Raw genomic sequence first — 21,200 nt, forward strand, 5'->3', positions numbered from 1 at the left:
TTCAATGGCATAACACTTTGAATACATCCATCCATCCATCCATTTTCTGAGCCGCTTCTCCTCACTCGGGTCGCGGGCGTGCTGGAGCCTATCCCAGCTGTCATCGGGTACACCCTGAACTGGTTGCCAGCCAATCGCAGGGCACATAGAAACAAACAACCATTCGCACTCACAGTCATGCCTACGGCCAATTTAGAGTCTCCAATTCATGCATGTTTTTGGTATGTGGGAGGAAACCGGAGTGCCCGGAGAAAACCCACGCAGGCACGGGGGGAACATGCAAACTCCACACAGGCGGGGACGGGGATTGAACCCCGCACCTCAGAACCGTGAGGCTGACGCTCTAACCACTTTGAATACATAATAAATAGAACTTATCGATGTGAGAGGAAATGTGCAAACTTGCTTACAATATCCATCCATCCATTTTCCATACCGTTTATCCTCACTAGGGTCGCGGGCATGCTGGAGCCTATCCCAGCTGACTCTGGGCGAGAGGCGGAGTACACCCTGAACTGGTCGCCAGCCAATCGCAGGGCACATAGAAACAAATAACCATTCGCACTCACAATCACACCTACTGGCAATTTAGAGTCTTCAATTAACCTGTCATGCATGTTTTGGGGACGTGGGAGGAAATAATTATTAATTAAACATAATATCAAGTCTGGCATTTGCCATCCTTGGTCGGAAGGGGCAAAATCGGGACAAAAACAGCTCGAGTATCTTTATGTATGTACCAGGCCTAAGAAGAACTTGAGAAAAGCTCTGGGTTGTCATGAGGAGAATGATTAGGTTAATACAGCAACAGTGATTAGGAAGACAGGTAGGAAGGTGCATCAGAGATTCAGGAATATGTAGAGAAAAACAGATTCGCAAAGAAGAGATGGGAAAGCGAGAGAATTTAAGAGAGCGGACAGGAGTAGAAGGAGAGGACACAGAAGGTGAAGAGGGAGGCGGCAAAGGCCAAACAGAAAGTGTATGTTGAGTTATACACCGGCTGAAGTAAGTATTTAACACGTCACCATTTTTCTCACGAAATATACTTCCAAAGGGGCTATTGACCTGAACATTTCACCTGATGTTGGGAACAACCCAAGTAATCCATAAAGACAAAGAAAGTAGAACAAATAAGCTCAGAAATTAATTTGTGTGTAAAAATGTGAAATGACAGAGGGAAATTTTATTGAGCACACGAAGAAAGGGGGGAATCAAAATCTATCAATAATCAAAGAGCAATCGAGCCCCTTGTCAGTGCAAATGAATATCAGCCGGTTCAGTCTTAATTGATGGCTTACAAAAAGGTCTCATCGCCAAGGTGTGAGTCAAGGCACATCTCATGATCGGTAAGAGCAGAGCGCTGTCTCAAGACCATCGCAAACTAATTGTTGCAAAACATAACGATGGCATTGGTTACAGGCGCATAGTGTATCTAAGCTTCTGAACGTTCCAGTGAGCACGGTTGGGGCCATAATACGCAAGTGGAAAGCCAATCATACCACCATAAATTTGCCTTGATCAGGTGCTGCTCGCTAGATTTTTGACAGAGGAGGGCAACGGATAATCAGAAAAGTTGTGCAAGAGCCAAGGACCAACTGTGGAGAGCTTCAAAAAGACCTGGAATTAGCAGGTACTGTTGTCAGAAGGAAAACGGTGAGTAATGCACTCCGCCGCCATGGTCCTGTATGCACGCTCACCACGCAAGACCCCGTTGCTGGGGAAAAAGCATGTCAAAGCTCGTTGAAAGTTTGCTGAACAACATTTGGACAAGACAGATAAATACTTGGAGAATATAGTCTGGTCTGATGAGAGCAAAACTGAACTGTTTGGATGCCATAATGCAAACCACGTTTGGAGAAAAATGGCACTGAACATCACCCTGAAAACACCATACCAGCAGTGAACATGATGAAAATGAAACAAGGGTGGACATTTCAGCAGGATAATGATCCAAAACATACTGCCAAGGAAACTCTCAATTGGTTTCAAAGGGAGGAAAAAAGAAAGCTGCTTGAATGGCCCAGCCAATCCCCTGCCTTGAATCCAATCGAAAATGTGTGGAAAGAACTGAAAATCAAGGTCCATAAAAGAAGCCCTCGGAACCTTCAAGATTTGAAGACTGCTTGTGTGGAGGAATTTGCCAAAATCGCAACAGAGCAATGCGTGCGATTAGTTTTTCCATACAGGAGGAGTCTTGAAGCTGTCATTGCAAACAAACGCTTTTGTACAAAGTATTAAAAAAATACACACAGATGTAATTTCTGAATATTACTCCACGGCGGACTAATATGCGAAAGCGCATCGGCCTGAGGTTCCGCCTGTGCACTCGGGACCTGCTTTGGAGTCACAGGAGTTGATGACACCAGAAAAAAACACTTACGCCGCTTCAGCTGTTAAGAAGTAACGGTACTTTTACTCACTTTCAATGATTTAAATGTCGCTCGCTACTTTTGTTTATCAATTATTGCTTATTTATCAACTATTTCGTGCGCGAGACTTCGACTTCCGCATTGGGCGCTGTTTGCGCCAATCCAGTTTAATTGCTAGTGACGTTTAAGTCTTGTTCACCAATCAAACGACAAATCAAAGAAAAGTCACATGACCTCACATAACGTCTTTTATTGGGCTTCCCGGGCATATGTATTAGCACTAGATAAACCAGCCAGGCTGATTGTCGTGCGTACGTGGCGGCCATTTTGGGAAGGTCGTCGTTACCATGAAGGCAACGGCGAGTTACTCGTGTTTACATTTAGACGAACAAAAACAACAGCTTTCATGTATTGTTGTATTTGTCTGGCACTATCCGCCCAAACGTGGATATTTCAGCCCACTTATAACTTGAGAAAACACCTTGCATTAAAAACAATTTTTCAGAAGTTACTATTTACTCTTTGAGTAATTATTTTACTGTGTACTTTTTACTCATACTCAGGTAATTTTTTGGTGGACTAATTTTTACTTTTACTTGAGTCACATTATCGTCAAGTAAAAGTACTCTTACTTGAGTACAATATTTGGGTACGGGGCGGACATCCTCTATTGCTACTCTTACGTTTAAGCAACATTTTTGCTCATCAGATCAGCCAGTGTCGTATTTGTTGCACTAGTCTTTTGTAGTATTTTCGCGTGGAGTTGCTGCAGGTCGTGGCCCTGGTTGTGATCCCAGCGGAACCGCGAAGCACACGTAACATCGGCGACAAGAGCTGATCCGCTAGTACATCTTGTATTAATTAGGAAACACGCCTACAATTATCTAATTAGTTGACTGATGTTAATGTTAAGTGTAGTACGCGACTGAGCGATGTTAGGGGTTATGTCACAACACAGAATGAACTAACTTAAAATTCAGAAATGGCCAAAAAACAAAACAAAAAACACTTAATATTTTCCTGGAGGATGTATTTGGGATTAGGTTTTGAAGTTGGTAATCGTGAAAAATGACATGAAACAGACAATGATTTTAGTCAATTCTTTTCCAGTACGAGAGTGCTGAAAGAGGAGGATGCTATTCAGGTGGCACAGCTTTAAGCAGGCATCAGTTGCAGGTGGAGTGGGCCTGGCTCAAGTTGGTGGTTAGAACAAAAAAAAAAAAAAAGCATAGAAATGAGGCAAATTACATTTTAATCTTAAATATGTACATCAACATGGACTTGAGCGGTGTAAATACATGTTTTTCTGCTTGAAGTCTTCCATATTGATTAATTTATGTTAGAATGCCCAAAATTCTCTGCGGGGCCCCGGGTATCCCCCCCCCCCTACAATGTTTTTTTTTTTTTAAATATTTTTTATTTATTTTTTAGGGTCTGTCAACTTTTTCATGTCTTTGGTGTTTGCATGTCTGGTAGATGGAAGAAGTACTTGAGATGATGAATGAGAAAAAATGAAAGTGGAAGGTAGACAGAGGAGATGGGAACTTTAGTGACATAGGAGGTAGGCCAGATTAGAAAACGAAGTGAAGAAAGCTCTAAGGAGGGTGAAGAGTGTTGGTCCTGATGGCATACAGGTGGAGATATGAAAGTGCCTAGGGGAGATGGGAGCAGAATTTTTGACAAGCTTGCTTCACCGGATCTCAGCGAATAAGAAGAGGACTCAGGAGTGGAGAAAAAGTGTGGTATCACCAAGTTTTTTGTGATGTGCAAAGTTCTAGCAACCACATGAGCCATACAATAAAAAACTTGAGAAACTTGAGAACGAGTAGTGAAGGCCAGGTTGCGACAGCAAGTGGGGATTTGTGAGCAACATTATGCTTTCATAGCTAGAAAGAGCGTCACAGCCATTTTTGCCCTGAGGCAATGAGTACAAGCAAGGTCAGAAGGAGGTTTATTGTGTCTTTGTGGATTTGACGGTACCACAGGAGGAGCTGTGGTACTGTATGAGGAAATCTGGAGTGGCTGATAAGTATGTTAGACCAGTTCGGGACATGAGAACAGTAAGACAGTGGTGAGGTGTGCTGTAGGTGTAAGTTTAAGGTGGAGGTGGGACTGCCTCAAGGATGAGCTCTAAGCCCCTTTTTGTTTGTTAAGGTGATGGGACAGATTGACAGTTCAGTTCAGACAGGAGTCTCCGTGGACTATGATGTTTGCAGATGACTGTGATATGCGGTGAGCGTTAGTAAGGAGAAGGTGAAAGATAACTTAGAACCAGCGAGACAGAGCACATGTAGGTGAATGAAAGGGTGGCCCGGTGAATGGGCTACATTTACATTATCTTGCCAGAGGCCACGGTAATCATGTTTCAGGCCACCGTGCTCAAAACGGGATGGACGTGAGATAACTCTGGGGGATGGGATGGGTAAACGTGACATGCCGTGATTGTCTGGCCAAATTTGTAATGTTCTTCTACTTTTCGTTTCGGCTTGTCCCGTTCGGGGTCGCCACAGTGTGTCATCCTTTTCCATGTAAGCCTGTCTCGTGCATCCTCCTCTCAGAATCAGAATCATCTTTACTTGCCAAGTATGTCCAAAAAAAACACACACCTATCCTAACACCAACTGCCCTCATGTCGTCCCTCACGACATCCATCAACCTTCTCTTTGGTCTTCCTCGAGCTCTCTTGCCTGGCAGCTCCATCCTCATCATCCTTCTACCAATATACTCACTATCTCTCCTTTGGACGTGTCCAAACCATCAAAGTTTGCTCTCTCAAACTTTGCCTCCAAAACATCGAACCACACCCCTCTCATTCATGCACATATATTCGGTTTTACTTTGGCTAATCTTCATCTGTCTCCTTTCCAGTGCATGTCTCCACCTTTCGAACTGTTCCTCCACCTGCTCCCTGCTTTCACTGGAGATCACAATGTCATCAGCGAAGATCATGGTCCACGGGGATTCCAGTCTAACCTCATCTGTTAGCCTATCCATCACCAACCCTGATCCAGTCCCACCTCCACCTACAGCACACCTCACCACTGTTCTCCTGCCCTCATACATGTCCTTTACTCCTCTGCCACGCCAAACGTCCGCATGCAGTACCACAGTTCCTCTCTTGGTTCTCTGTCATAGGCTTTCTCTAGATCTACAAAGACACAATGTAGCTCTTTCTGACCTTCGCTGTACTGCTCCATCAACACCCTGAAGGCAAATAATGCATCTGTGGTACTCTTTCTAGGCCTGAAACTATACTGTTGCTCGCAAATACTCACTTCTGTCCTGAGTCTAGCCTCCACTACACTTTCCCATAACTTCATCGTTTGGCTCATCAACTTTATTCTTTTTATTCTTGTTCTTAAAATGGGCACCAGCACGCTTTGCCTTCATTCCTTGGGCATCTTCTCACCCACTAGACTTCTGTTGAACAACCTGGTCCGAGATGCTTCCATACCTCCACAGGTATGTCATCAGGACAAACTGCCTTTCCATTTTTCATGCTCTTTAGTGCCTTTCGAACTTCCCCCTTACAACGTCTGGTCCATCACACTTGCCACGTCTACTCTTCCTTCGCTCTCATTTTCCTCATTCATCAGCTCCTCAAAGTATTCTTTCTATCTCTCCAGCACACTACTGGCACCAGTCAACACATTTCTATCCTGAATCACCCTAACCTGCTGCACATCCTTTCCATATCTATCCCTCTGTCTGACCAACCTGTAGAAATCTTTTTGATTTGAACCCGGGTCGCCATAACTGTGTGGCAGATGTGCTAACCAGTTGTCCCCCACGCTGCCTTTTCTTTTTCACATTGGATAGTGTACTGAAGCAACCTGTGTCGGTGTTTATAGAGTAGTAGGATTTCCAACATACCTTGGGCTAGTGAATGCAGCACTGAGCCGATCAGGGGAATGAATGAAAGAGAATGGAGCAGAGCTTGCTGGCACTTCAGCTTTAATCGTTCAGACGTCCTGTGGTGGTTAAATTTCGATTAATGGGGACGTATTGCCAATAAGGTCTCCCTGCAACGTCGTAGCGATGGAACTTTTGATGATGGGCCGACGTCGGAGCAACACGTGTGTGCTGACTGGGTTTTTAACCTTCCATAGCCTTTTCTTTATGCAAGTTTCTGTCTTGTTATACTGTATCTTAGCATACCAACTATTTGCTTGTTAGTATTTGAAGTCTTCTCTTTAAAAAACAAAAAAAGTACCCTGGCACAGAGCACAATGAAACATTCTTATCAATCTGCCACAGCGCTTTCTGTCCTAAGGTTTGTATCTTGCTATAAGTTAGCACGTCAACTGTTAACATGTGTTTTCAGCTTTTTTTTTTTTTTTTAAAAAGCATACCTGACCAAAGGGGGCAATGTAAAATCCTTATCACTCTACTTCAGCACTTTCTGTAGACTGGTTGCTAGCTTGCTATATGTCACAGAGCATAAAGTTAAAACCTTATCCAGCTGTCTTTGTGTTTTCTGTTGTCAGGCTATATGTTAGCATACCAACTGATAGCATTTTTAGCAACAGTCTGTTGAAATTGGCCCATTGTAAGACTGTTGAGGCCAAAGTTTGAAATAGTTTTATGAGGCCAGCCCAACTTGTGGAGCCCATCACAAATGACATATATATATAATATATATATAATAACATAGAATAAAAAGAAATAATAATAATAAACAACACAAACATAACAATAACAAACCAAGAGAAAAAGAGGGAAAAAACACTAAAATACTATTATAACCAGCACTAATAGATTAAACTTTCAAGATAAAAAAATACATGTTTTAAAATAAATTATTACATTACTGATAATATAATCCTATTAGAAATAATTGCAAGTACTAAATACTATCATACCAATAAATACTATTAGAAATAAGTAATAATATAATGTACAAAAGCAAAAGTAAAGTAAAAGAAGACCAGAGCTGCCAACCTATAGACATTTACTTCCAGAACAATTTGTCCAAATTTGTCTGAATTTGGATATGTTCAAAATGTTGTCAAGAATATTACTGCGGGACAGTTATTGCAGTATATTTTGTAAAAGGATAAAAAGATTTCTGCATTCTGTTCAATTGCACAACATAATCATTACTCTATAATCGCAATCGTGAATAAATTATGGTTTCAATATTTGTTGTTTTGTTTTATTGGATCAACCTTGTAATGGCGGACACAGCTGCAGCCTGAATCAAAGTGTATGACATTTTGACGTGCCATCGTCAAAAACATCTGCCTATGGATTAATTCGCCTTTACTAATTCTGTTTTCAACCTTGGTTAAAAAAATTATAAATATTAAAACAGCTTAATCAGATCTCAAAAGTCAATTAAAACTCAGTACTTTATTTTGCAAACAAACAAATAACATGGCTGATAGATTGGATTAGATGGTTTATGCATGGACAATAGTTCAGATTTCTATTTTGTGAATGTACTTGTATTGATGTCTTCTCTTGCATGCTATTTACCGCAATGCTATTATTAGATACAGTTAAAACATAAACCACCACAATAACTCACCAAGTCAGCTTGGGGAACTGGACTTAAGTTAGTTAACAAAGAACACAAATATGCAATTTTGTGTGTGTTTAAAAAACAAAGAGACACAGGCCATGAAGTAAGATATAAAGTAAAACTTTATCATGACATACAAGTTTAAAGCCCTGAGAACCACGTCTTTATATTACTAATCATATGAACAAAAGTGAATGTGTGAAAACCACTTTGCCAAAAAGTGCTCCTCTTAAATACAATCAGCACAAAAAACAAACGTTTTAACAAGCATTCACCGCCTTTTTGTCCACGTACTTCTTTTTTCCTTGTTGTTTGAATCAAAGAGAAAAAAAACTATAATATATATTTATATAGAAGTCATATCATTATCATCATGTCCGTGTCATAATAACAGTACAAAAATATGCACAAACCCCACAGTTGAATGAATATACGGAGCATTGTACAAGCCAAAGACGACATCAAAGAAAATCAATAAATGAGGTATCTGATAACAACTTTGCATAACGCGCCTGCTTTTTTTTCCCCTCCCCATTATTTTTTTTTCAGGTATCTGATAACCACTTTGCATAACGCGCCTGCTTTTTTTTTTTCTCCATTTCATTATTTTTTTTTTTGCATTTTATTTAAAGATCAGGTTAGTTCTTAAACAATCTAAGCTCAATTAACTCCCCCAGTTTTAAATATTTTTTTATTTTTTTTTAATGTGCACAGAATCTGACAGCTCTCCGAGTGACAACTAGCTCAGCTGCAGTTACTGACAACAAAAACAAACACAAATTTAAAAGACCCTCCCAAATTGCAACAGCAAAAAAAAGTCAGTCTTAAGTAGCATTCAGGCAAGCGGCAGCTCCGTTCCTTTCTTTGATGCTTACCTTTAGCGTTCACGCTAGCCACATTGAGGTATTGTGGTGTGAAGAAGGGGGTTAGCGGGTTACGTTTTACATGACGGCAGAAATCTTACTCTACCCGCGTTCATTCATGACAGAAACATTGGCTGTGTCCGATATCACTCACTAACCACTATATAGTGGTTACACTATTTTGTAGTGGTGTCCAAACGCTTAGTGATCCAATTCATGTTTTTACCCACTGCAACAGCCTACTTTGTTATTGTGCGACAGCTGTGACGTCATTAACTGAGTGCCCTGTAGTGTCCAAGAGCTGTTCTTACATGGAATCAGATTTATGAGCTCACTATATAGTTTAATGTATAGTGCAATCCTACATTGGGAGTAGTGAGTGAGTGAGTGAACAATTTCAGACACAGCCATTGAGCTAGCCTCGAATGTTAATGCTAGCTATCCTCTCAACTGCGCTATCGTCTAAGATCAGAAGTGACAGCAGCGCAGAGTCTGACGTTGCGTCAAAAGGGTAAAGTGGCGTCACTCGCACACACTCGTCATTTATACAACCCCATTTCCAATGAAGTTGGGACGTTGTGTTAAAGAATATAATGATTTGTAAATCATGTTCAACCTATATTTAATTGAATACCCTACAAAGACAATATATTTAATGTTCAAACTGATAAGCTTTATTGTTTTTTGCAAATAATCATTAACTTAGAATTTTATGGCTGCAACGCATTCCAAAAAAGCTGGGACAGGTGGCAAAAAAGACTGAGAAAGTTGAGGAATGCTCATCAAACACCTGTTTGGAACATCCCACGGGTGAACAGGCTAATTGGGAACAGATGGGTGCCATGATCGGGTAAAAAAAAAAGGAGCTTCCCTGAATTGCTCAGTCATTCACAAGCAAAGATGGGGCGAGGTTCACCTCTTTGTGAACAAGTACATGAGAAAATAGTCCAACAGTTTAAGGACAATGTTCCTCAACGTACAATTGCAAGGAATTTCGGGATTTCATCATCTACGGTCCATGATATCCTCAAAAGGTTCAGAGAATCTGGAGAAATCACTGCATGTAAGCGCAAGGCCGAAAACCAACATTGAATGCCCGTGACCTTCGATCCCTCAGGCGGCACTGCATCAAAAACCGACATCAATGTGTAAAGGATAACACCACATGGGTTCAGGAACACTTCAGAAAACCAATGTCTGTAAATACAGTTCGGCGCTACATCCGTAAGTGCAACTTGAAACTCTACTATGCAAAGCAAAAGCCATTTATCAACAACACCCAGAAACGCCGCCGGCTTCTCTGGGCCCGAGCTCATCTAAGATGGACTGATGCAAAGTGGAAAAGTGTTCCGTGGTCCGACGAGTCCACATTTCAAATTGTTTTTGGAAATTGTGGACGTCGTGTCCTCCGGGCCAAAGAGGAAAAGAACCATCCGGACTGTTATGGACACAAAGTTCAAAAGCCAGCATCTGTGATGGTATGGGGCTGTGTTAATGCCAATGGCATGGGTAACTTACACATCTGTGAAGGCACCATTAATGCTGAACGGTACATACAGGTTTTGGAGAAACATGCTGCCATCCAAGCAACGTCTTTTTCATGGACGCCCCTGCTTATTTCAGCAAGACAATGCCAAACCACATTTTTCACGTGTTACAACAGCGTGGCTTCGTAGTAAAAGAGTGTGGGTACCAGACTGGCCTGCCTGCAGTTCAGGCCTGTCTCCCATTGAAAATGTGTGGCGCATTATGAAGCCTAAAATACGACAACGGAGACCCCGGACTGTTGAACAGCTGAAGCTGTACAATCAAGCAAGAACGGAAAAGATACATACAAAGCTTCAACAAGTCGTGTCCTCAGTTCCCAAACATTTATTGAATGTTGTTAAAAGAAAAGGTGATGTAACACAGTGGTAAACATGACCCTGTCCCAGCTTTTTTGGAACGTGTTGCAACCATAACATTCTAAGTGAATGAATATTTGCTAAAAACAATCAAGTTTATCAGTTTGAACATTAAATATCGTGTCTTTGTAGTGTATTCAATTAAATATAGGTCGAACATGATTTGCAAATCATTGTATTCTGTTTTTATTTATGTTTAACACAACGTCCCAACTTCATTGGAATCGGGGTTGTACATTAGCTAGTCAGCTAGTGGTAAGAGTTCCTAGGTCAAATTCCAGATGGCAGAAAAGACACGCTGCTGGCATTTTGTTGGATTGTCTGCAAGCTGGGTGTTTATCAGTAGCCAAACTGGAAACTAATGATGCAAAGGTTTGTAGTAGAAAACATCATCTATAACATAAGCATTCAGCCAGTAAGCTGGTGGAGAGCATTACTATTTCAAATACCAGTTAGTGGAAAGAGATGCTGGCATTGTTTTGGAGGATTGTCAGCAAAGTGGGCATTTCCGAGAAGCCAAACTGGAGGTGTACCGCCGGCAATGTTGCTAAAAGGTACACTCGCATCACTAGCATGCAGCAAGTCAGCTAGTGGGAAGGGTTGCTAGTTTGAATCCAACACAGCAGAAAAGAAACAAGCAGCAGCAAATTGGGCGTTCATCAGTAGATAGACTGGACCTCCATGAGCGCTAATGATGCTAAGGTCGAAAGCATAACAAACAATCAATTACACATTAGCATGCAGCTAGCAAGATAAGTTGCTAGTTCGAATCCCATATAATGGAAAAGAGGGTGGCATTTTAGAGGATTGTCTACAAACTCTACATTTATTGGTAATTAGTAATGGTAACGTATGTGGCGGAACTTGTTCACATATATATATATATATGTATATATATACACACATCATCAGTAACATTAGCACCTAGCTAGTAAGCTAGCAGGAAGCGTTGCTAGTTTGAATCCCAGATAGCTGAAAAAAGCTGCTCGCCACCTTTTGGCAGACTGTCAGCAAACTGGGGGTTTTCAGGAGCTAAATTGGACCCACATGAACGCTAAAGATGCTAATGTATGTTGGAAAACAAATATCACTTAAACATTGGCACGCGGCGAGTCAGCTACTGGGAAGAGCTGCTAGTTAAAAAGTAGATTGTAGTGGCTTTTGTTTGTGTGTGTGTGTGTGTGTGTGTGGGTGTGTGTGTGTGTGGGGGGGGGGGGGGTCAGCAAATTGTAAGTACACCAATGCTAATGATGCTAATGTATGTAGCAGAACTAGATCATGCAGACATCATTTAGAAGACTGCCACCTAGCTCATCAGCTAGTAGGAAGAGTTGGTAGTTCAAATGCCACATTGTGCAAAATAGTTGTTTTTGTAGGATTGTCAGCAAACAGGACATGTACCAACACTAATTATGCTAACATCATGTATACATGTATACACTTGCATGCAGCAACTCAGCAAGCTGGAAGAGTTGCTAGTTGAAATCTCAGATAGGGGATGTTGGCTTGTCACCAAATTGTTGCCTCCCAGTAGCCCAAATGGTGCGAATGAAAGTTAATGATGCTAACCTCATTTAAACATGAGCATGCAGCAAGTCAGCTTCCGGGAAGTTTGTCGTCAAAATCGCAGAAAGCGGGAAAGAAGATGCTAGCGGCTTCTTGGAGGATTGTCAGCAAACAAAAACTGGACCCGCATAAAATCTAAAAATGCAAAAGTACGTTACATACCATAAGTATTGGAACTTGCTTACACACACACACCAACAAACAGTCATCTCTAGGTCAAAAAGGTTTTTAGTTAGCGCCGCCCTAAAGGATCCACGTGGTTACTACAATGAGGTCCATTCAGCAGAGAAAAGAACCAAGTCCAAAGAAAAAAATAATAGCTAACTAATGCGACACCTGCAAGATGTCCACCTTGGAAAAATGATTCATTTGGTAGAGACTTTTAAGGCAGCGTCTAACAATGGTCACTAGTAGTACAATACACTGACAGAGTGTCTGTGCGACAATGCTGCCCCCTGCAGGCTACACTGGCACATTCTCAAGGTGGATACTAGAAAAGAGAGAATTCCAGATCCCAAACTGTTGGTAAGTGAGCAATTACTGGATAGCCTTGATATCCATTTTAAAGTCCATTTACTAGCATGCTCTTTGTCCTCACTAGTAAGACAAGAGAACAAAAGAATGATCATGAGTAAATGCTTAAATGGCTTAGGCTGTTTGAGCACTTGATATCCTACGAGTGCACTGAATTCTGAACAAAAACTAGTGTGCTGAAAATAAAAGCTAAAACAGCTTGCCATAAACCTGTATCCCTTTTACACTGAAGCTAAGATTTTACCCCCCCCCTTTTTTTTTTTAATTAACAATGCCACTGTTCTGTAGAATGGTTGGACAAAATCAACCCAGCAAATGTCCACTAAGCTTCAGAATCGGTGTGTGAAGTTTCACACGTGACACTCACTTCTCCCGCCTTGTTGTCAACAATGTATTGTAATCTGATTGTGGGATGTCGTGATTCTATCCCACATTTCATGAATTCCCAATTCTGCGACACCGTATTGTATAAAAGGGAGGCAAAGTCTACTTTTTTACTAGATTTACACATTCAGAGGTAGTATTACAGCCGTAACAGAGGCAATGCCGGGAAAGGTGTGTGAATGTCGACACCTGACAATCTCCATCCATCCATCCATTTTCTGTACCGCTTCTCCTCACTAGGGTCAGGGGCGTGCTGGAGCCTATACCAGCTATCATCCGGCGAGAGGCGGGGTACACCCTAAACTGGTCCCCAGCCAATCGCAGGGCACATACAAACAAACAACCATTTACACTCACATGCACACCTACGGGCAATTTAGAGTCTTCAATCAACCTACCACGCATGTTTTTGGGATGTGGGAGGAAACCGGAGTGCCCGGAGAAAACCCACACAGGCACGGGGAGAACATGCAAACGCCAAACAGGTGAGGGGGGATTTGAACCCGGGTCCTCAGAACTGTGAGGCAGATGTGCTAACCAGTCGGTCACCATGCAGCCCCTGACAATCTCACCGTGATAAATTTTCCCACTATTTCCCACTGCGGCAAAGCTCTATAAAGGACACCAGCACAGAATGTTTGGAAAGTAAGCCAAAGTAAACCGAGCATCCGTGCACCTTTGGAGGTAGCATCAGAGCCAATAACAGAGGCGGGACAGCATCTTTGTTTAAGCATATTTTGCAATGTTGAGACAGATGAGAAGTTTAACATGCGACACTAACTTCCTCGTGCCAGCCTGTGATGTTCTGTAATTCGACTCGACAACTTTTTGCCTTCTGGGGTAGTAACGACACTCGTGTGTAAACGGGGACGCAGAAAGGGTTGTGCACTTATCCCGCCCGCCCTGTTGTGTTGAAAGCAGTTGTCCTACAAGTAGTTTATAAGTGACATCAAACACTAGAGCTGACGTTATGCAACTGTCCGATTGCGGGATGCCGTGTGAAATTATGTTAACAGGAATTCCAAAACGGATATGCACTTCCTACGGTATTGAAAGCATCTGTCACCATCCCACAACTATTTATCATGTTGCACTGGATGCTGCCGCCATCCAAGTAATTGCAGGGTGGCGTGATGCTTTGTGAAAAGTGTGTTTACGGGAATGCCATAACAGGCGCGCACTTCTCCCGCCCTGTTGTTGAAAGCAACTGTTCCACAAGTATTGTCTATGTCATGCCACTTGCTACACTGATGTCACCTAAATGGGTAGCTGTGCGAGGCCGTGTTGCCGTTTCAGCGCGTGCACACTTGTGGCAATATCCCACCTTTGCTGGGGTTCCACATGAAAGTCTGCTACGGCTGTGCGGCGGCCATTTTGTCTCTTTTCTGTTTAGTTTTTTTTTGGTATCTAGCTGTGCAATAACATACCGATGCTAAAAATCAGTTTTTGTGATTGTACGCATGCATCGAGTGTTCACGCCTTTTATCTCACCTGAGAAACCCCCCTTAACAACATGCCTAGCTGAGGTCTCATCGTGAAAAAGTGGTACAACTGAAGGAAAGGGTGGGGGGGTTGAAGGAAAGTTGAGGTGTGCATGTTGTAAGGCAGCTGTGGCGGCCATTTTGTCAGTTCACACTTCTTGGAGGTGGTGGCAGCGGCTCGGGGCTTCTTCCATCATGGCCGCCCAATGAGGTATATGTAGTTTTGCTCTCCCGGGAGAGTCTCATGAGGTATTTTCTTCCATGTTTTTTTGGGGGGGGGGGGGGCATGTTTGATTGATCCCCTCCACTTCCTGAGAGAGGGACGCCATTTTATTTTTTGAGGGTAGTCCAATGCGGGGGTGGGGGTGCGGTGGGGACAGTGTCTCATCTGTTCCTTCAAAGATTTCCCACACTTCGAGGACTGAGTTTTTTTTTTTTTTTAAATCACCTGTGCCGATCTACGGCGTCCCATCATCTTCTTGAGGAAAAAATAGCTGACTCAAAAAGAGAAGAGAAGCATAGAAAAATAATAATTGAGGTTAAATATGCTCAAGCTCCTGAGGTAAAAAGACATCACTGCAGGTTGGGTGATTTGAGGTATGTTATATATATATAAAAAAAAATTCATTCTAAAAACACAAAATCAAAAGTAAAGACGACAAAATGGCAACAAAAAACAACAAACAAAAGAAAAAAAAAAAGATTTTCAAGTTCAGTTGTGATGACACCCGTCACTGGGTATTTGGCTGCGCTGATTGTGTCTAGCGTATGTGTATGTGTGTGTAAAATGCATAGTTGTGTTGTCATGTTCTATTTTTGGGCTTTTGTGTTCACGATTGGACAGCCAAGAGGTGGACAGGCTTGATGAGGTATTTGTTGTGCAACAGTCTGTAATCTTTCTCACGGTACAGAATATTCATGCTGGGCCGCGGGGGCGAGGGGTTCTTTAAGGGTGGGAGGGAGGGACCGGTTAGGGTGATCCGTTGGGAGCCGGCTCAGCCGAACCGGGGCCCTTGGAGGAGGAGGAGGAGGAGGAGGACGTGGGGCTCAGGGTCTGTCTCAGGGGTGCAGAGAAGCCAAAGCCAGCGCTGGTGGAGGCCGAGGTAGCGGCAGACACTGCCGACACTGTGGGCCCCAGCAGGCCTCTGGCTTTCTGAGCGAAGAGTGTTCCTGTAACACAATGCATCAATACATGAAATAAATAGCAGCTTTTTGCGTGATACATGACGCCTTTCCACCGCTCACTACGAGCTCGGCTTGTTTTCACACTGAGGGAAACTGAAGAAAAAACAAATCTCTCAACTAGTCAATGATGACACAGCCTTAGCTGTGGACCCTGTGACACCCTCAGTCTCCTATCTAATACAAGAATGGAGGGGAATGAGACTCTCGTGTATTAAGTTTTGCTACTGTAAAGAGACACATTCTATTTGGGTGGAGAATGAGGTCTCCTGCAGCCAAGTGGAGACTGGGGAGGCTGCAGTATTATTGCGCTGCAGTGTCCACTTGGCTGCAGTGGAACTTAGTCTCCTCTCCAACAGGATGGCTCTCCTTACAACAGCCACAGAAGTAAACTTTAAAAAAAATAATAATAATAATCAAGTGTTCATACTAACATTAATACATTTCCAAATGCATATTCTATCACTAACCTGGATTGCTCATAAGCATATTGATCCCCTATAACGTAACTACGACGTTAGGAAGAATATTGTCGTGGACGTAAGATGAGGCATACATTAAAATCGCTGCTAAGTGCTTTGGAGGAGGGCTTACAAAGACAATGTACATCTGTGATGGTTAGTTTGAGCAAGTCATGTAAACACAGCGTGTAGAACAGTGGCGAGGCCAGCCCTATTTTGGGTGGTGATGGCACACGCTTTGGCATTGACAAAAATGTAAACCTCGTGAAAATCGGTTGAGAAATGAGCAAGTTATGACTTCATTTCAATGTCCATGCATTTCCTTTGCAGGGAACATTGACTTTCCCAACATGTCCGCCACGTAGGCACGTGGTTAGCCAAGCTCCTACAGCACCCTGGCGTATAGTCTTCATATCTATAGTCAGAACAGTTACACACATATCCAGAAGTGTTAACACTAATGCACAGGTAATGCTTGATTTACAACCCTGACACAATCTATGAAATGGCAATTGACCACAGGGCGATGCTTCAATGCCTCCTCTTGAATTGCTCTATATTATGTACCGGCACTGAGTCGGCAGGGGCTTCTAATGGTACATACTGCGTAGCTATTAGCTAATAAGCTAATTAGGTGCTTCGAGCTACCGCTAGCTAATTGAATAGCAACGAGTTCTTGCTATTCGCCATTCTCATATCTGAGACGATATGAAATGGCGAAGTATCTTATCCCAAGCTAGGGCATGTTCATACATGGTGGTGTTTATTTAATTTCATTAATTTTTTTAAAGAGTATGGGGCAGGAAAAGTTGACATGCTCTGCAAAAACTCAAAATCTTACCAAGAATATTTTATTACTAGTCAAAACTAATTAAAGTTACATGCAGCACAATAAACAAATAAAGAAAATAAAAACTTGCCAGGGGAATAAAAAACAACAACAACAACAAACTTACTCCTGCGGCAAACGTTTTGTCTACTTTTTCAAGTAATAATTAGGTTGAAACAAGTGAAAATTGTCTAAAAACAAGGTGATGAGTCTTATTGTTTTAAGAGTTTGTTTTTGCAGTGTTTATTTTCAGTTAAAAAAAGCTGGCAGTATCAGGTCGCTCTCATTTTCGTAACTACATGTGCTAAATCTAGTTAGTCTAGTTCAGGGGTGAACATACGTTTTGGCTCAGGGGCCACATTGACTTTTAAAATTTGACAGGCAGCCAAGGCAGGACCAGACGCTTACATATAAAAAATAAACAAAAACAACAAAAAAGGCATTGTAGTGTTAATATTTAGATTTACTTTTAATAGTGTTGATTTGTTGATCACCTTTTTTTTTTTTTTTTACCAATGCATCAAAGTCTGGTGTTAGTTTTGTTGTGGCAATTCTCAGAACACATCTGAGGTGACGACCACCGTTACTCAAAGTTGGTTACATAGATGGCTTGTTGGTTACAGCAAAAACACACATTTGATGTTGCGACAATTGCATGCCAGACACGACATGCACCAACAATGTTATAAAGATAAAACAGTTGTTCATCACCCATTTGCCTCAGATAAAGCTGCCAGCGACCCTGTTTCACAAGCATTTTACTTGCACGTTACCTTTCAAAAGGCAATGAGGTCAGCCAACTCAAAAGAATGGGTTAACGCTGTGCAATATAAATACATTTGGTTTTGATATAACTTCTAAAAAAAATTTCATCCATCCATCCATTCTCTACCGCTTATCCGGGTTGGGTCGCGGGGGCAGTAGCTTCAGCAGGGACGCCCAGACTTCCCTCTCCCCAGCCACTTCATCCAGCTCTTCCGGGGGGATCCCGAGGCGTTCCCAGGCCAGCCGAAGGATGTAGTCTCTCCAGCGTGTCCTGGGTCGTCCCCGGGGTCTCCTCCCGGTGGGACATGCCCGGAACACCTCACCAGGGAGGCGTCCGGGAGGCATCCGAATCAGATGCCCCAGCCACCTCATCTGGCTCCTCTCAATGCGGAGGAGCAGCGGCACTACTCTGAGATCCTCCCGGATGACCGAGCTTCTCACCCTATCTCTAAGGGAGAGCCCGGACACCCTGCGGAGGAAGCTCATTTCGGCCGCTTGTATCCGGGATCTTGTTCTTTCGGTCACGACCCACAGCTCATGACCATAGGTGAGGGTAGGAACGAAGATCGACCGGTAAATTGAGAGCTTCGCCTTTCGGCTTAGCTCTTTCTTTACCACAACGGACCGATACAAAGTCCGCATCACTGCAGACGCTGCACCGATCCGCCTGTCGATCTCCCGTTCCATTCTTCCCTCACTCGTGAACAAGACCCCAAGATACTTGAATTCCTCCACTTGGGGCAGGATCTCATCCCCGACCTGGAGATGGCATGCCACCCTTTCCCGACTGAGGACCATGGTCTCAGATTTGGAGGTGCTGATTCTCATCCCAGCCGCTTCACACTCGGCTGCGAACTGCTCCAATGAGAGTTGGAGGTCACGGCTTGATGAAGCCAACAGAAGCACATCATCTGCAAAAAGCAGAGATGCAATACTGAGGCCACCAAACCGGACCCCCTGTACGCCTCGGCTGCGCCTAGAAATTCTGTCCATAAAAGTTATGAACAGAATCGGCGACAAAGGGCAGCCTTGGCGGAGTCCAACCCTCACCGGGAACGAGTCCGACTTACTGCCGGATATGCGGACCAAACTCTGACTCCGGTCGTACAGGGACCGAACAGCCCGTATCAGGGGGTTCGGTACCCCATACTCCCGAAGCACTCTCCACAGGACTCCCCGAGGGACACGGTCGAACGCCTTCTCCAAGTCCACAAAACACATGTAGACTGGTTGGGCGAACTCCCATGCACCCTCGAGGACCCTGCCGAGGGTGTAGAGCTGGTCCACTGTTCCACGGCCAGGACGAAAACCACACTGCTCCTCCTGAATCTGAGATTCGACTTCCCGACGGACCCTCCTCTCCAGCACCCCTGAATAGACCTTACCAGGGAGGCTGAGCAGTGTGATCCCCCTGTAGTTGGAACACACCCTCCGGTCCCCCTTCTTAAAAAGGGGGACCACCACCCCAGTCTGCCAATCCAGAGGCACTGTCCCCGATGTCCACGCGATGTTGCAGAGGCGTGTCAACCAGGACAGCCCCACAACATCCAGAGCCTTTAGGAACTCCGGGCGAATCTCATCCACCCCCGGGGCCCTGCCACCGAGGAGCTTTTTAACTACCTCGGTGACCTCAAACCCAGAGATAGGAGAGCCCGCCTCAGAGAACCCACACTCTGCTTCTCCATGGGAAGGCGTGTCGGTGGAATTGAGGAGGTCTTCGAAGTATTCTCCCCACCGACTCACAACGTCCCGAGTCGAGGTCAGCAGCGCCCCATCCCCACTATACACAGTGTTGGTGGTGCACTGCTTTCCTCTCCTGAGACGTCGGATGGTGGACCAGAATTTAATTTTATAAAATTTATATTTATAAAATTTAAATTTATAAAAAAAATTTATAGAAATAAAAAAATGGATATTTACTTCCAAATCTATAGGCACTTACTGTGTAATGAGGTATCACATAATAGTAATAGTCACTTTGGAGCATTTAAGTACCGATGAACACAATGAAGACAACTAGGTCTTTTATTGAACAAGTAACCGTGAGACACATGACAGCCACGAAAGAAGCGTAGTCAATGCTTCCTTTGAAAAGTAATACGCAGGTTTAGCCAACAGATGGAGCTTGTTTTATGCGTGTCAAATGTTACAAAGCAATGAATCATTTTAGGCCGATTGTCTCAAAGTGATTCATTGCTTCTGAGGGCCTTGGTTTCTCCATCCCTAGTTGGAATGTCTTTTATCCATTTTCGTGTTCTGGATTTACAGGGCAATCCAAAATGACCCCCAACGTCAGATTTAAAAGTAGAAGATGCTCTCTTCACACTGCTGCAGCCGCTGTTTGCTTGATTAGCCATTGTGTTTGGGTTCGTCCATACAATCCGGGAGTGGGATTCTTTAAAATTTTGGCTCTGGATGGGGATCAATCTGCCATCTGAGATCAGCCTCTGGGATCAACCTCTGTGGGAGTGCAAGGAAGCGGGAGTCAACGTCTACTCCCGTGTCAGCCTCTATTGCAGAGGCGTGTCAACCAGGACAGCCCCACAACATCCAGAACTTTCAGGAACTTCAGGGCGGATCTCATCCACCCCGGGGGCCTGCCACCGAGGACCTTTTTCACCACCTCGGTGAGCTCAACCCCAGAGATAGAAGAACCCTCCTCAGAGTCCCCAGACTCTGCTTCCTAACGGGAAGGCTTGTTAGTGGAATTGAGGAGGTCTTCAAAGTATTCGGCCCACCGACTCACAGCGTCCCGAGTAGGGTTGAGCATCGTTTGAATTTGAGCAATTCCGGTTCCTTAGTTTGATTCCGGTTCCAAACAATCTTCGATTGCAATTCTTTCAGGGGGCTGGGTCAAAAAAGTTTGCATGGTTTAAATAAAGGTTGTCCAAATTATGAGTATCCATTTTCTTAGCAGCCCGCAGCATAGACTAAAATGAACATTTGACTCGAGGTTCTTTATAACCAGTATCACTATGAATACCTATGAACTAAAAGGCAATGTGTGTGGAACTAACCCAATTGACTTAATATTCATTCATTAATGTTTCAGCTAAAAGTTAAATATAGAATTGTTAATCATTATTTTAACTTTTACCATTTAATTTTATTGTTTCACTCACCCAGTTGACAGAGTTGACTTCACTGACAGCATTGTTATTTTAACAATGCTATATAGCTGCCCCTGTATTCTGTTTCATCACGTCAAATGGTTTATCTGTGCAAGTTTTAACTTGACTTCTTGTTTTAAGCTTGTAGCCTTTTATTTTGAAGGGTACGCACCAGAACTCAGCATTTTGGCACGAAATGTACTTTCACACGGCACCGGTGATTTATTT

General features: G+C 43.3%; 1 protein-coding gene across 2 annotated transcripts in view; it reads right to left on the reverse strand.

The window, feature by feature from the left end:
- Nucleotides 1-11,565: 11,565 nt before the first annotated feature.
- LOC133474004 (AT-rich interactive domain-containing protein 3B-like) overlaps nt 11,566-21,200 on the reverse strand; it is a 173,859-nt gene continuing 164,224 nt past the window's right edge. The window contains exons 9-10 of one of the 2 annotated variants that reach the window (XR_009787324.1): nt 14,636-15,795; nt 11,566-12,361 (exon numbers count right to left, since the gene is read on the reverse strand). Coding sequence is in view for 1 of the 2 variants with exons in the window: in XM_061765398.1 (XP_061621382.1) it covers nt 15,596-15,795 (200 nt within the window). In the remaining variant the exon portion in view is untranslated. Of the gene's footprint in view, nt 15,796-21,200 lie in introns of both variants that reach the window. The other variant, XM_061765398.1, reaches the window with a different exon arrangement.

This window comes from Phyllopteryx taeniolatus, chromosome 2, assembly GCF_024500385.1.
Source record: "Phyllopteryx taeniolatus isolate TA_2022b chromosome 2, UOR_Ptae_1.2, whole genome shotgun sequence".
NCBI lineage: Eukaryota > Metazoa > Chordata > Actinopteri > Syngnathiformes > Syngnathidae > Phyllopteryx > Phyllopteryx taeniolatus.